General features: G+C 36.7%; 1 protein-coding gene across 2 annotated transcripts in view; it reads right to left on the bottom strand.

Annotated features, from left to right (window-relative positions):
- Positions 1-16865, bottom strand: part of GLRA2 (glycine receptor alpha 2) — a 202538-nt gene that overhangs the window by 158704 nt on the left and 26969 nt on the right. The window contains exon 3 of one of the 2 annotated variants that reach the window (XM_055563480.1): positions 237-304. In XM_055563480.1, coding sequence (XP_055419455.1) covers positions 237-304 — 68 coding nt within the window. Of the gene's footprint in view, positions 1-73; positions 142-236; positions 305-16865 lie in introns of both variants that reach the window. The other variant, XM_055563481.1, reaches the window with a different exon arrangement.

The raw sequence follows: 16865 nt of genomic DNA, 5'->3' as shown, positions 1-16865 counted from the left end.
AATGTACAACAGTGCTCTTTGATCACACATCCCATTCCTTCACACGATGGCTTCAATGCTCAGTCCCACTCACCATTGTAGTTTCTGCTATTGACCCAAAGCTGTTGATAAATATGTTGCAGGTAACATTTACAGGAGGTCCTGCAAGTTGAACAATAAATAGAAAATTTGACAGGTTGTGTTCATGGCATAATCAAGTCATGTTTTTCTCTTGCCAGTGGCATTGTAGCACTTACCATGGTGGTTTCTGTGACTGATCCAAAACTGTTGATAAAAATATTGCAAGTAACGTTTACTGGAGGACCTGCAGAACGCAATAAAAATGTTGCAATAGACATTGAAGCAAAAATACAGCTCCATCAACATCTGTGCAAATGACTAGAGATGTAAACAAAATTAAAACGATGGTGAGATTGCAAAAAAAAAAAAAAAAAAGAGAAAGTTTTACCCAGAGAGGTTCACAGTAATAACATTCCCACTAGCATTTCAAATAATGACAGTTAAGCAATGATAACTTACCCTGAAGAGTTTTGGACTTGGAAAATATAAGCTGAAGACTATTAAATGGAATTCATTGTCAATAGTTGTGATCAAAATTGCCTTTTGGATGAGTGGCTTTCTTTGACCTTAGGCTCATCAACCTTGTAGATGTCAACAGCGGGTACACATGACGATGAAATAGCCTGGCTCATGAGTTCAAATGGAGCTACATTTTGAATGGTGGATGGGTCAGGAATATCCACCTCCTTTTGTGGAATACCCTTTAAATCAATGGGTCTAGTTTGATTTTCATGATACCTCTGAATTTACCCCATTCCTTCTTTATACCCTGTGACTGCCTAATGAGAAATGATGTACAGAAATACAAAACCAAAGAAAATTAGCTCACCATATGCGAGACAGCAAAAGAGACACAGATGTATAGAACAATCTTTTGGACTCTGTGGGAGAGGGCGAGGGAGGGATGATATGGGAGAATGGCATTGAAACATGTAAATTATCACATGTGAAATGAATCACCAGTCCAGATTCGATGCATGAGACAGGGTGCTCGGCGCTGGTGCACTGGGATGACCCAGAGGCATGGGATGGGGAGGGAGGTGGGAGGGGGGTTCAGGATGGGCAACACGTGTACACCCACGGCTGATTCATGTCAATGTATGGCAAAACCAATACAATATTGTAAAGTAAAAAAATTTAAAAAAAAAGAAAGAAAGAAACCCAGCAGTGTCACTTAATGTCCAGATTGTTACATCAATAAATGTAGTATAAAGCAAGGTTTAGTTTCCCTGGTGACTCAGACGGTAAAGAATCTGCCTGCAATGCAGGAGACACAGGAGACGTGGGTTTGATCCCTGGGTTGCGAAGATCCCTGGAGAAGGGAATGACTACCCACTCCAGTATTCTTGCCTGGAAAATTCCATGGAGGTTTATTAATCCTAGATGTACTTTGAACAAAGAGCATGCTTTTTCCTCCAGAGACATAGGGAACAACTCTCTTTTCCTCTTGCCCTTTGTTTTTCCTCCAAGCAAGCACTAACCAGACTGACCCTGTTTGGCTTCAGAGATCAGGTAAAATCAGGCATGTTCAAAGGGTTCAGCGACAAACTCTTTGCCCTCTGACCATAGATGAATCACTTTCCAATGACTTCGAGTTTCATGTTATGCTGGGCAATGTATTTATTGCCCTCATGTGGTTTCCACAGAATGCTTTCTAAGATACGAAATGGTTCATATTGCCATGAACCGTCTATTCACTCATTGCTTTCTCCTGTGTCAGTATCCTGGTTCAAGCTACACCCCAGTTGGCTCTGTTCACAACAAGTAGGTAGGATCTGAATGAGGAGGAGTTTGGCTTGAAGCCTCCTTCAAAGGCTGATAGTAAAACACAGCTGCAGCAATGCTTGAGTGCCATATTTTTACTTCTCAAGTCCATGTTGAGTTCTCAAAATGAAAAAAAGAAAAGGGCTCAACAGCTAATGTAAATTTCCAGGCAAGGAAACATTTGGTAAAAGAAGCAACAAAGAATTTGGATAAAAGAGATGTAGTAAGCTGTTTTTCTTTTTAATATAACTAACTTCTCTGCTTTTAATGAAAAAATAGGTTTTTTTTTAAAGTGATTTTGGGCATCAGATCATAAACATCACCATATTACCAAAACATTTTTCAGCCTACATCTTTGAAATATTCCACGTCTTTTTAGTTTATATCCCCTTGTTATTTCATCATCTGCTAAGATGACTTCTTTTCCATGGTCACTTCCTGCTCTGCTTTATTTTGTTTTTCTATTTAGGTTACTCAAAAAAAAAAAAAACCCAGCCCAAAAAAAAAAAAAAAAGAGTCTCTTTCTTGTCCATAGAATTTTATTCTATAACAAATATATTTTTATGCTGCTGCTACTGCTGCTAAGTCACTTCAGTCGTGTCCGACTGTGCGTAAGAGATAAAGTAGAGAAGGTAGAGTCAAGTCATGAGAAATTGTGTGTAAAAAATTACTTTTTTTCCTCTCTTAACAACAAGATATTTCATTTTAGATGGTCCAATTCAGGGTGGAAAACTTTCATGAATTTTTATATATGAGATAGAAAATGAATAATGTGGGAAAAGAAACAGGAAAGAGAGAAACGTCATCTTAAAAGGAGGAATTTGAAAATCCAAATGTAGGTTTTCTTGTACTGTAGATTATCTGATTGTCTGGCCTCCCCGACTGGCTTGGAATCAATTAGAAAGCTGGGCCATACCATCATACATCTGTTTTTATCCTTCCCAGTACATGGCAGTGTGAGTATACTGCTAGAATTCAAAATAATTTTTAAGTTACCACATATTGACACACTGTACTGAGCACATTTAAAAAACTGTCTGTTTTAATCCTCACAAAAAAGGAATTGTTTTAGTGCTCCAATAAATATTTTCAGATGAGGAAACGGGGGGTTAGAAAAATTAAGTAACTTGCTTAAAGTCATGCCACAGTAATTAAAGAAGCTGAGACTCAAGGTCTCATCATTCTGATTCCAAAATCCTAAATTTTCAATCACTTTGCTGTACTAGATTCATTGCATAATATCCTCTGACCTGCAAACCATGTTATTTTTCATTGGTTTATATACTTCTGGGATAATTTGATCCTTTACATCTGATCATTTCAATATTGGACACTGCCTTAAGAATCATTTGCATTTGGATATAAAACCTTGGAAATGAAAAAAGAAGTAACTTTCACATGCATGTATTAATAATGAGCTCACATATATTAAAACCTTACTGTATGCCAATAAGTGCCTTATTTTATTCTTCAATAATTACATGCTACCATGTCTCCCATTCCCATTCCCAGCAAAATGCTGGGCTGGATGAAGCACAAGCTGGAATCAAGATTGCAGGGCAAAATATCAATAACCTCAGATACATAGATGACACCACCCTGATGGCAGAAAGCAAAGAGGAACTAAAGAGCCTCTTGATGAAAGTGAAAGGGGAGATTGAAAAAGCTGGCTTAAAACTCAACATTCAAAAAACTAAGATCATGACATCCAGTCCCATCACTCCATGGCAAACAGATGGAAAAACAATGGAAACAGTGAGAGAGTTTATTTTCTTGGGCTCCAAAATCACTGCAGATGGTGACTGCAGCCTTGAAATTAAAAGACGCTTGCTCCTTGAAAGAAAAGTTATGACCAACCTAGGCATCATGTTAAAAAGCAGAGACATTACTTTTGCTGACAAAGGTCCATCTAGTCAAAGCTATGGATTTTCCAGTAGTCATGTATGGATGTGAGAGTTGGACTATAAAGAAAGCTAGCACTGAAGAATTTATGATTTTGAACTGTGGTGTTGGAGAAGACTCTTGAGAGTCCCTTGGACTGCAAGGAGATCCAACCAGTCAGTCCTAAAGGAAATCCGTCCTGAATATCCATTGGAAGGACTGATGTTGAAGCCGAAACTCCAATCCTTTGGCCACCTGATGCAAAGAACTGACTTATTGGAAAAGACCCTGATGCTGGGAAAGACTGAAGGCAGGAGGAGAAGGGGATGACAGAAGATGAGATGGTTGGATGGCATCACCGACTCGATGGACATGAGTTTGAGCAAGCTCTGGGAGTTGGTGATGGACAGGGAGGCCTGGCATGCTGCAGTCCATGGGGTTGCAAAGAGTTGGACACGACTGAACTGATGAACTGAACTGAATGTCTCCCATTTTATAGATGAGGAAACTGAGGCACAAAGGAAATTCATTAATTTTCCCAAGGTCACAGAGTTTATAAGAGGCAGAAATTGCCTAATTTTAGGGACACCTTTTTTAACTAGAAGGATAAAATGCCTGAGGCCAATAAAATCACCCTGAGGATAGAAGTTACCTGAATATGGGACAATGTCTGCAAGTTCTTTGGGTTGAATAATAGAATTGTTTTTCACTGTTAAGAGTTATCCTGACATGTGCCAACACAACCTTCCATCTGTGTTTTAGCCCAATAATTTACTAAGGTGTTCTAATTAACATTAACACATTCTTAGATGTGATCACCAGCAAATGAATGTGTTGTATAAACTGCAGAAAGAGTTAACAGTAGTTAAACTCATCTAATTGGTTTATCAGCAAAGCTACTCCAAAGTGAATTTGATGAGAATTTGACTGGGAAGAAGAATTATATAGACATCTAATCACTCATATCACTATTCTCTCCTTCCTTCCTCCCTCCTGCCCTCAACAGAACCAAAAGTTGACTATCTTAAAAGATCAACTTTACAAACTTTACAAACTTTACAAACTTTACAAACTTCCTCTAATGGGATAAACCTCAATTGGCCATGATGTATAATCCTTTTACTATGCTGTTGAATTTGTTTTGATACTATTTTGTTGTAGATTTTTGCATCTATATCCACAAAGGTTATTTGTCCTTAATTTTATTTTCCTGTGGTGTATTTATCTGTCTTTGGTGTCAAAGTAATTTTGGCCTCATAGAATGAGTTAGGAAGTATTCTTTTCTCTTTTATTTCTTGGAAGAGTTTGAGAAGGATTGGTGTTATTTCTTCCTTATGTGTTGTAAGAATTCACCAGTGAAGCCATCTGGTCCTAAACTTTGTTGAAAGGTTTTGAGTTTTCAATAGATTTATTTACTTGTTATAGGCCCAAGATTTTTCTATTTCATCTTGAGTAAGTTTAGGTAAATTATGTATTTCTAGATATTTGTCCATTTTATCTCAGTCAGTTCAGTTCAGTCGCTCAGTCGTGTCCAACTCATTGTGACCCCATGGACTGCAGCATGCCAGGCTTCCTTGTCCATCACCAACTCCCAGAGCTTGCTCAAACTCACATCCATCGAGTCAGTGATGCCATCCAACCATCTCATCCTCTGTCGTCCCCTTCTCCCCCACCTTCAATCTTTCCCAGCATCAGGGTCTTTTCCAATAAGTCAGTTCTTTGCATCAGGTGACTAAAGTGTTGGAGTTTCAGCTTCAACATCAGTCCTTCCAATGAATATTCAGGACAGATTTCCTTTAGGACAGACTGGTTTGATCTCCTTGTGGTCCAAGGGACTCTCAAAGAGTCTTTTCCAACACCACAGTTCAAAAGCATCAATTCTTTGGTGCTCAGCTTTCTTTATAGTCCATCTCTCACATCCATACATGACTACTGGGAAAACCATAGGTTTGACTAGACGGACCTTTGTTGGCAAAGTAATGTCTGTGCCTTTTAATATGCTGTCTATGTTGATCACAGTTTTTCTTCCAAGGAGCAAACATCTTTTAATGTCATGGCTGCAGTCACCATCTGCAGTGATTTTGGAGCCTAAAAAAATAAAGTCTCTCACTGTTTCCATTGTTTTCACATCTGTTTGCCATGAAGTGATGGGACCAGAAGCCATGATCTTAGTTTCAGAGTGTTGAGTTTTATTTAGGTTATCTAATTTGTTTACAATCTTCGTTTATAATTCTTTTTACTTCTGTGAGGTCAGTAGTAATGCCCCCACTTGCATTTCTGATTTTAGTTATTTGAGTCTTTTTTTTCTTTGTCAGTCTAGGTAAAGGTTTGTGATTTTTGTTGATCTTTTAAAAGAGCCAGATTTTAGTTGTATTGCTTCTCTAATTGCTTTTCTATTTTTTTCTCTACTTTGATCTTTATTATTTATTTCCTCTGCTAGCTTTGTGTTTAGTTTGCTCTTCTTTTTCTAGTTCCTCAAGATGTGATATTACGTTATTGATTTGGGGTCTTTCTTCTTTTTTAGTGTAGGCATTTACCTTAAAAATTTCCCTCTGAACACTATCAGTGCATCCCATAAGTTTTGGTATGTTGCATTTTTGTTTCCATTCTTTAATTTCCCTTGTGATTTTTTCTATAACCTGTTGGTTATATAAGAGTGTGTTATTTTCCATATATTTGTGAATTTTCTGAGTTTCCTGTTCTTAAAATTTTTTTTTAAATTCTTGTGGCTGTGCCATGCAGCATTCAGAATCTGTATTCCCTGACCATTATTGAACCCATACCCCCTACAGTGAAAGTATGGAGTCTTAACCACTGGACCACCAGGGAAGTCCCTGGTTTTCCTTTTATTATTGATTTTTAGCTTCATTTGACTATATTTGGAAAAGATATTTTTATAATTTTAATCTTTTAAATTTTATTAATATTTATTTTGTAACCCAATATGTGGTCTATCCTAGAGAATGTTGCATGTACACTTGAGAAGACTGTGTATTCTCCTGTTGTTGGGTGGTGTGTTCTTTATATGTTTGTTAGGTCTAGTTTGTTTATAGTGTTGTTCATATCCTATATATCCATACCAATCTCTGTATTGATGTTCTATCTATTACTGAAATGGTGTATTAAAGTTTCCAACTATTACTGTAAAAGTATTATTTTTTCTATCAGTTTTATTAAGGTTTACGTCATTATTTTGGGATTCTGTTGTTTGGTGCATGTGTTTCTAGGACTGTAATATCATCTTGATGATTTGACTCTTTGATCAATGTATATTGTCATTCTTTGTCTCTTTTAAGAGATTTTGACTTATGTTAGCATAAGTCCTCCACTCTCTTTTGGTTACTATTTCCATCGAATATCTTTTTCCATCCTTTCACAATCTACTCATGTCTTTGGATCTAAAGTGAGTCTCCTATAGACAGCGTATAATTGGATCATAGTTTGTTTTATACAATCTTCCTATCTCTATCCTTTGTGTGAAAGAGTTTAGTGCATTTACATGCAAAGTAATTACTTATGTAAGGAATGACTTCTGCCATTTGGTATTTGATCTCTATATTTTACAGCATTTTTTTTTCCCTTTGTCTATTGCCATCCTCTTTTGTATTTAGTTGATTTTTTCTTTTAGTAAACTATTTTGATTCTCTTTTATTTCAAAGAGATATACTTTTTAGATAGTTTCTTTGTGGTAACTGTGGGGATTACATTTAAGATCCTGAATTTATAATAATCTAGTTTAAATTGATACCAACTGAACTTCTATAACATATAAAACTCTACTCTTATACAGTTACATCATCCTCCTTTTAGGTTTTTCTTGTCACAAATAGTATCTTTATTTATTATACATCGAATAGCATAGAACTTTATTTCTTTGTTAGGCTTCAAGTTCCTGTCCAGCATCCTTGCATTTCAACCTGAAAGACTCCCTTTATCATTTCCTGTAGGGTAAGTCTAGTTCTAATGAACTCTCTCAGCCTTTGTTTATCTCTGAATGTCTTAATTTATCTTTCATTGGTGAAAGATAATTTTCCTGGATATAAATTTTTAGCTACAATTTTTTTTTTAATTTCAGCATTTTAAATATATCGTCTCTTGTAGCCTGGCTTCCCAGGCTTCTTCCGAGGGATTGGCTAATGATTTTATTGTACATCCCGTGTGAGTAATGATTTGGTTTTTTTCTTGCTGTTTTAAAAATTCTCTCATTGTCTTTGGCTTTCAGTAGTTTGATTGTAAAATTTCTCAGTGTGAATCTCTTTGGGCTTTCCTACTTGATGTTCATTGAAGATTGTGGATTTGTAGATTTCTATCTTTCATCAAATTTGAGACGCCATTATTTCTTCAAATATTCTATTCAAAGATTTTTCCTACCCCTCTCTCACTCTCAGAATGTGTATGTTGGTCTGTTGGTGTTCCATTGGTCCTTTAGATTCTGTTTAGTTTTCTTTATTCTTTTTCTTTTATGTTCCTCAAACTCAATAATTCACTTACCCAATCATCACATTCACAGATTCTTTCTTCTGCCTGTTCAAATATACTATTAAATTCCTTTGGTGAATTTTCCATTTCTGTTTTTTCACATTTCAGCTCTAGAACTTCTTTTTGGTTCCTTCTTATAATTTGTAGCTCTTTACTGATATTTTCATTTTATTCATACACCAATCTCCTAATTTCCTTTTATTATTTGTCCTTGTTTTCCTTTAGATCTTTAAGCATATTTAAGACAGTTGCTTTACAGAATTTATCTAGTAAGTCCAGTGTGTTAACTTCCTCAGGGATGATTATTGTCCATTTATTTTTTACCTTCAAATGGGACATATTTTCCTGTTTTTTTGTATGCTTTGTGATTTTTGTTGATAACTAGACCTTTGACTTTTATAACTGGTAACTCAAGGAGAGAAGGGGAAAGTAGATTTTTCCCCTTTGCCAGAGTTTTCTGGATGCTTTTGACGTTGTTGTTGAAAGCTATTGTAAGCCATCCATTTGGTGACAATGTAACACCATTTTTGTAAAGACTATGTTTCTTAACTTTTGTGTGGCCATTATAGTCTGTTTCTCAGCTTGTAATGTACTAGGATTTTGATGGAAATTTTCTTAAACACCAAGGGCTAAAAAAAATCAAACAAACAAACAAAAAATACCTCTCCCAGTTTTTATTCATTGTCTCTATTCTGGGGGCACTCCTTTGATACTTAGACAGTCTTGAACTGAATCTAGCGATCAGCCCAAGGTGAACTCTTAGGATCTGCTCAGATCCTTTCTGAGTATTCATCTTGCCCTGAGAATGCCTGTGGCTTTTTAAATTCTCCTGCATGCATGGCTGATTTTGAATTTCCTGATTTCCCCAAGAAACTTCTCAGCTTTTGCTCTCAGGCCTTTAAATGGTCTATTGTATGTTTCAACTATAATCTTTTACTCCAGGCATCTGAATGTTTTTAGTGTTTCTTGCAGTGTGTTTGATCAATATCTACTGCTTTTCTATCCCGAGTTCTACTGGATTAGGTGGAACAAAGATGAGCACTGTTATAGGCTGAATTGTGTTCCTTCAAATTTTATATGTTGAAGTGCTAACCACCAGTACCTCAGAATGTACGTGTATTTGGAGTGAAGGTCTTTAAAGAGGTAATTAAGGGTAAATGAGGTCATGAAGGTAGTTCCTAATCTAACATGAATGAGGTCCTTAAAAGAAGAGGGGAAAAGAGATATCAGAGATGTGTGTGCATAGAGGAAAAACCATACAAGGACACAGTGAGGATGTAGCAATCTGCAAGCCAGGGAGAGAGTCCTTGGGAGAAACCAATACTGCTATTACATAGATCTTGGATTTCTAGCCTAAAAAATTGTGAGAAAGTCCATTTCTATTGTTTAGGTTACCTAGCCTGTGTTATTTTGTTATGAAAGTCCTAGCAAACTAATACAAGCTTTTTGCATATGTCCTTCTGGTAGCACACAGACAGGTTAGAATAGACAGACAGAATAATTCGTGAATAATGTTTGCTTGTTTACTTCGCCCTCTCCACAATGAGGGACCAGGGTTCCACACTGGAAATGTAGGTTGCCATTGATTCAAAAACAAAATCACCGCTGGGGAGGGGAGGGGACAAAGACAAGTAAAGACACCACAAAACTTTCCTGCCATTTTCAAGTTAGCTTTTTCTTGATTCAGTAGTTTCTTGGTTGCTATAGACTTATGACTATTTTCCAGAACTCTAACAAAATTAGTTCTGACAGATCTTACTTATTTTTGACACTTCTGGGGGGGGGAACAAGAACTTGGAGCTGCCTGTTCTGCTGTTTTGTTGATGTCAGCTTTTTCCTCCCCAAAACTTTAATGCATTCATGTGAATCATGGTGCTTCTAAAGGAGAACAAAGTATGTGTTGTTGTTTCCCAACTTGATTTGAACATAGGAGACTTTATGTTTTTTTTTGAAATAGATCATCCTTTAAAAAAAAATTGAAAGTATAGTTGATTTACAATGTTGTGTCAGTTTCTGGTGTACAGCAAAGTGATTCAGATATATATATATATATATATATATATATATATATATATATATACACACACACATACTGGTTTTCATGTTCTTTTCCATTATGGCTTGTCACAGGATATTTAATGTAGTTCCCTGTGCTATATATAGTAGCATCTTGTTGTTTATCCATTTTCTGTATGATGGTTTGCCTCTGCTTGTCCCAAACTTCTAATCCAACCCTCCTCAACCCCTCTTCCTCTGGCAAGCACAAGTCTGTTCTCTATGTAGAATAAGCCATCCCATTCATGGAGCACATTTCGAAGATGACATGCATCCTTCAAAACATCATTCGAAAATGTTGACCTACAGTAATTTATGAATTCAATTAACAAATTCTTAGTGAACAATAAATATATTAGATAATAATAATAAGACTAAAGACAATTGTAGAGGTTTTTATCAAACCCTGTGATCCTACAAGGAGGGAATGTTGTACTGGGGGCTGCAGCGTCAGTGCCTGGGATGAGGAAGTAATGGAAGAGGAACAAAGAATCAATAAAGATCAGCTTAATCTTTTCCAGGTATTTGCCTAAGACTCTCAATTTATGTAATGGTCCTGTAGTCTAGGAGTGTAATTCAGGGATGCAGGTCACAAACTCTTCTTGTAATCAGATTTTATAAATGTATTAATTTCTAGATGAGTTCTCTTAAAAACTCAGTGAGCTAAATGACAGGTTAGCAGCATTTTTTTTTTTTTTTTTTTTTTTGGTAAAGGGCCAGATGGTAAATATTTTAAGCTTTGTGAACCACAAAGGTCTCTGTTACAATTACTCAGTTCTGTCTTTGTAGTGAAAGTAGCCATAAAGAGTATGTAAATAAATGAATGTGGCTGTGTTACTGTAAAACTTTATTCATAAAACAAGTGGTGAACTAGATTTGGCTAAGTTTGCTCCAGTACTTGGGCCACCTCACATGAAGAGCCAACTCATTGGAAAAGACCCTGATACTGACAAAGATTGAGGGTAAGAGGAGATGGAGGTGGGAGACATGAGATGGTTGGATGGCATCACTGAGTCAATGGACATGAGTTTGAGCAAACTCTGGGAGATAGCGGAGGACAGGAAAGCCTGGCATGCTGCAGTCCATGGGGTCACAAAGAATCAGACACGACTTGGCAACTGAACAACAACAAGTTTGCTGGGCCTTCCTCTGAACTTTTAGAGTCAGAGATTAGGAGAAACAGAAATTGTCCCGGAATTCCATAATCTTTCCATACCTGTAAGTGAGGACTGGCCATGGACATGGAGGATCATAGGGACTGTCCGTAGAACTATTTATGTGAGTAAAGAGTTTTATATTGTGCATTGTGGCATGAATGAGTAAAATCCACTTTAGCAGAAAGGATTTATGGGAAATGGTATTCTTTGGGCCAGCTGCACTGTAGCGGTCCCAGATGAAAACCATCAATTTCCAGTCAGACCACTGCGTTGTCACAAGAGCTAGGAGGCAGTTTGGAAGAAAAGTGAGGCCAGGACAGATCACGTGGATAACAAATATTTGACTCAGCAATTATATTTAATATGACTCAGACTTGCTCATAAAAATGAATCAATGAAAAGAGCACTCTGTATCCTGCATATTTAAAACCTGGAACTGATTTTTATAACTTCTACCATGGTAATGAAAGGGTTATCTATTATTCATAGTGACTATATTAAAATAAGATTATATATATTCATATTGAACAAAGCTTTCTAAATTAACAATACATACTGTTTTTAAAGCTTTGTGATGGATTCTATTTAAAAATAATCACCAGAGACACATATTGTGTGATGTCACTTATTTGTAAACTCTAAAAAGCCAAATTCATAGAAACAGAAATTAGAATGGTGGTTACCAGAGGCTGGAGGAGGGGAAATAGGGAGGTGTTGGTCAAAGGATACACACAGTTATAAGATGAGTAAGTTCTGGGGATCTAAGGTACAGTTTAGTGGTGGTGGCTATAGTTAACAATACTGTATTATATACTTGAAAGTGCTAAGGGAGTAAATATTAAATGTTCTCACTATAAAAAAGAAATTGTAATTATGTGATATAATAGAGGTGTTAGCTAATACTACATGGTAATAATTTTGCAATATATAAGCTCCACACATTGTACACCCTAAATTTACACAGTATTATATATCAATTTTATCTCAATAAAGCTTGAAAAAATTTAAATGAAGGCCACAGCATAGGTAAAAAATAAGAACTAGAAAAGAGTAGAAGATCTCTGTAACACCAAAACAACTAGTCACTATTCATTAGTTTTGCCTCAGTTATGTTATTTTCCAACATCATTTTAGGGCAAAAGACTTGAGAGCCAGCATTCTTTCAGTTCTAAGATGAAAATGTTATTTTTTCTCTCTTGTCACAAATAGACAAGAATGACATTTTGATTTTGCATTTTATTCCTTTTAAATAATTTAATGTGTCCTCAAGTATCACAGTTGACTTAGTGTGGGGCCCCTGGGTGGGAATGCAGTAGTAACTCTATGTGCTTGATATCTATAGAAATTAAATTTCTTTTGGAATAAGAAGGTTTTTATCTAGCAAAAAGAGTGTCACCATTAGCTCAAGTGATAAAGGGAGGAAATAAAGCACATAGAGAAATCAAGAAGATGTATAGTTAATGGTCAGAGACTTGTTTGAACACAGGGAAGCAGTGTTTCTTATGACAGCTTCCTGTGTTGTATGGTGCTTTGATGCCCATGAAAGAGAGAGTCTTGGAGGATGAGAGAGTTGCAAAGGGAGGGAATGGCTTTTCATGGTGGCACTCCCTTTTGTGAGGGGTAATTTGCGGCATCTAATTCAAAGAATGAAGAAAGATTTTTTTTCTTTTAACGTCATGACATTAATTAGAAACAGTCACACAAATTAACTCATTGCATTTTTAAAATCTTCTTGAAAATTCATATAATAAATTATATACTATTGATTCTTCTGCCCAACACATGGTCAGAATGATTTTATCAGTTCCACTACATTCAGTTTAGTTGCTGACATTCAGGTCTGTGCTGATTCCCACAGGCTGATGAGATAGTCTAGCAAACCATTTGCTTTGGACCAGCCTTGTTGATAAAAGGTTAGAACTGCCAGACAAAGCAATGAATTAGCAACTAAGGTAGCTTGAATCTAGAGAAGCAAATGGCAGATCCTGTGAGTCCTTCCCACTAATGGCTGCCAGTTGTCAACTGTTCTCACACAAGGATGAATGAGTGGACATATGTGCACATAGCTCAGATCCATGTCAGAGGGCTTTGAGAATGCTGACAAGTCTCTATCTTTTCATACTGTGGATTTCTCCATGATTAAAAAAGAAGGAATAAGACAGGAGCCGATATATGAAGTATGGTAACTACCAATCTGTCTTGTTTTTGCCACTAGCTTTGCTTATTATGACCTGTGAACTTTAAACAGATATAGAAATTCTCTGGGTTTGTTAATTCTGTAAAATGGGAATAATGGTGCCTACTTTGATGTTAATTATGAGAATTAGTAGTGATGTAAGAAAAGCCCATAATAGTTGTTAAATAAATTGTAGCTTGCTTCCAGGAATTATGCATACGCATTCTTTGCATCTGGACTACTAAACAGCACTATAGACTCAGGGTCATTCCTGCTAGCTTCCTTATTTAAGCTAGGGTTTTTCAACCTAAGGACTATTGGCATTTGGGGACAGATCATTCTCTGTTGTGGGAGTTCGTCCTGTGCATTGTAGGATGTTGAGCAGCATCTTGGGTCTCTAGTCACTAGATACTGGCAGCACCCCACCTCCCACAGCCCCTGCCATGACAACCAAAAACGTGTCCAGATATTGCCAAGTGCCCCCTCCCCGGGAGGGGGGACAAAATCACTCCTGGTTGAGAACTACTAGATTATAAAAGTCAGGTAAAAATGCAGGATTAGTGGACAGGCTACTTAATAAGGATACTTAATGTTATATAACAATGAAAGGAGCTTCAGAGTATTCTGCTGCATAGCCAAACAAATGCTAGGGATGTATTATATTTTTGGTCATATGACTTTATGATGAGAAAGTCATCTTTCTCATGTGTTTCAACCAAGAATGTGGATTTTAAAAAATATTTAAACATACTTTGGATGAACACATGGCAGTATTACGGAACTTGTACTCCTTTGTTGGGTGTGTTCATCAAGAAATTAAATTTGGTGCCTTCTCTGCAGGCATTTGCTAAATTCTGTGCATTTCCATCTTATACCTCTTCATTCACTCACTCAATCAGCAACCATTTATTGAGTATCCATTATATGCTGGTCTTGTACTAATTATCCTTTACATTTAGATGGTGAATTGTGGGACAAAATATAAGAAAATTGGGCATTAAGGACAAGTCAGAAACAATTTGCTGAAAAGCCCTTGAGTCATTCTGCAAGAAATGTCAGATGAAACAAAAAGTGTGTGCTCAACCAAGCATCACAGAGAGGGCATTTTTGTTAAGCCTCTTTCTAATACAAGTGAACTGCTGCTTTTTTGTTCTTTGCAGGATCATAGTGCCCTTAAAGTGAGCAGTTTATGTTCTGGGAGATTTAGGGCACTTTGCTTGTGGTGACAAGGTTCATTTTCTATTTTAAAGATCTCAGATACTAAGTGGAAACCTTCATGTTGGGAATAATTTGTAAGTGTAATCTACATATATTTCTATTTATGCTATAAATAAAATGTCATCAGATGGAGAATTGCTGGAAAACATAAGGTTCTTGCTATCTTGGGATTAGGGTAGATAATAAATAAAGGCCCATTTAGCCTTAGAAGAAGACAATTTTAAATGCCATTTGGAATTAGTTTTGAAATGAGGAGATCTGAGAATTTCTCATCAACCCAAATGATATTTCCTTTCATTTTAGGAAGCAACAAAAATAGAATTAAAGAGGACTTTCTCTCGTTAATTGAATCCTCTACTACTTTGCAAAATGAATAGCAAGTTCATCAACTTGTTAGGGCCTGACAAATTGAAAATAGATTTGTTTTGCATTAGTTAATTTTTGAAGAGGGAAGTATGCTGTGTTTGAGGTTATGATAATGAAATTGGTGGGTATAATTTACACATATATACATATATGTTAACATGTTCAAATCTTCTTATTCTTCAATTAATACCTACTCAGTGAATTTTCCCATGATTCTCCACACTTGAATATCATCTTTCTTGGAACTTCTAGAGCCCCATAACCCTTACCATATTGTAATATAGTCAATTTTTTTCACGCTTGTCTAATTCTTTCTAGTATGCTCTAGACAGAGTATGATTCAAATCTGATACACTGTAATGTTTCTCAAGGCATTTCTATAGTACTCAGCACGTAGTAGGCATTCAATAAATTCTCAGTGAATGCTGTTGAGCAGAATATAAGCCTTTTTGTATAAGCAGATGCCCGTGGCATGCCAAGAAATCTGCATTCCCATTCCATTTCAGAGCTACTTTCAACACAAGGCATTTTAACCCATCAGTTGGCCTCCATCCTTTCAGCTCCAAAGGGGAGTTCATTCAAAAAGTCTTTCATTTAAATCAATAATTTCATCTCAGCCTGTGAAATCAAAAGTGAATTTTGTTTACTCTCTTTCCAAAGCACTCAACAAAATGAGAAAATTATGACAAAAACATCACAGTCACCAACAAGCAGCAGTACAACATGGCCCTTTGAAACTACTACTGAGCTGCCATGTTTGAGGTTGGGCTAGGGAAACTTCTAGACTGTTGCCCTCCCTCCTGACATCCCTCACCAGTACAGCATGGAATAATGGTGGAAAAAATCATAAACTTCAGAGCTAGAACTGGATTTAAAACCTGGCTCTGCTTTTTACTACTTGTGTAACTCTCTGTAGGCTATTTAATCACTCTGGGCCCTAACTTCCTCATCTATAAAAGAAAAAATCTTTGCCTAAATCACAGGTTTGTTGGGAGGACTGAATCTCATACTGTGTGTGATATGCCACCTTCTTCTTTCCTCTTTCCATCTCCTTCCCCTACCAAGGAAGGGTCTCCCTCTTAAACCTTGAGATTTTCCCCTTTATTTAACAATCAGATGTACTTTTCTCAAGCACCATCTCTCTGCTTTACATTTTATTGTGCTCACCCCTACTCACTGTGTTAAGAAAAATACCTGGATTTGAAATAATCTCTAGCAAAAAAAAGAGAGCTCTTCTTTTTGGAGATGGAGTATATTACTGAATCTTACAATCATGAGTGTAGGGGAAAATTGTGCTTTAAGAACAAACTGTGGATTGTCTATAGTATACCCCTTCCTCTCACCTGCTTCTCATTCTCTGGGAGCTATTTTACAACTCTTTAAATTGTATAACTGATAGCAATGGGAAATATTGCTTGCTTGCTGCTGCTGCTGCTGCTGCTAAGTCACTTCAGTCGTGTCTGACTCTGTGCGACCCCATAGACGGCAGCCCACCAGGCTCCCCCGTCCCTGGGATTCTCCAGGCAAGAACACTGGAGTGGGTTGCCATTGCTTGCTTAGAGACATGCAAATCCTGTCATGTGCTGTCCCAAAGAAGTTCAAGTGACTGCCCTCCTCCACTGTGAAGGCGTCTGGTTTTTGCCTCTGTTTGCACATTCAGGCCAATATTCTTCATCTATAAATGTGTCTATTTCTTAGGTTTTTATTTT

The sequence above is a fragment of the Bubalus kerabau genome, chromosome X, assembly GCF_029407905.1.
Source record: "Bubalus kerabau isolate K-KA32 ecotype Philippines breed swamp buffalo chromosome X, PCC_UOA_SB_1v2, whole genome shotgun sequence".
NCBI lineage: Eukaryota > Metazoa > Chordata > Mammalia > Artiodactyla > Bovidae > Bubalus > Bubalus kerabau.
This window is presented reverse-complemented; position numbering and strand designations above follow the sequence as displayed.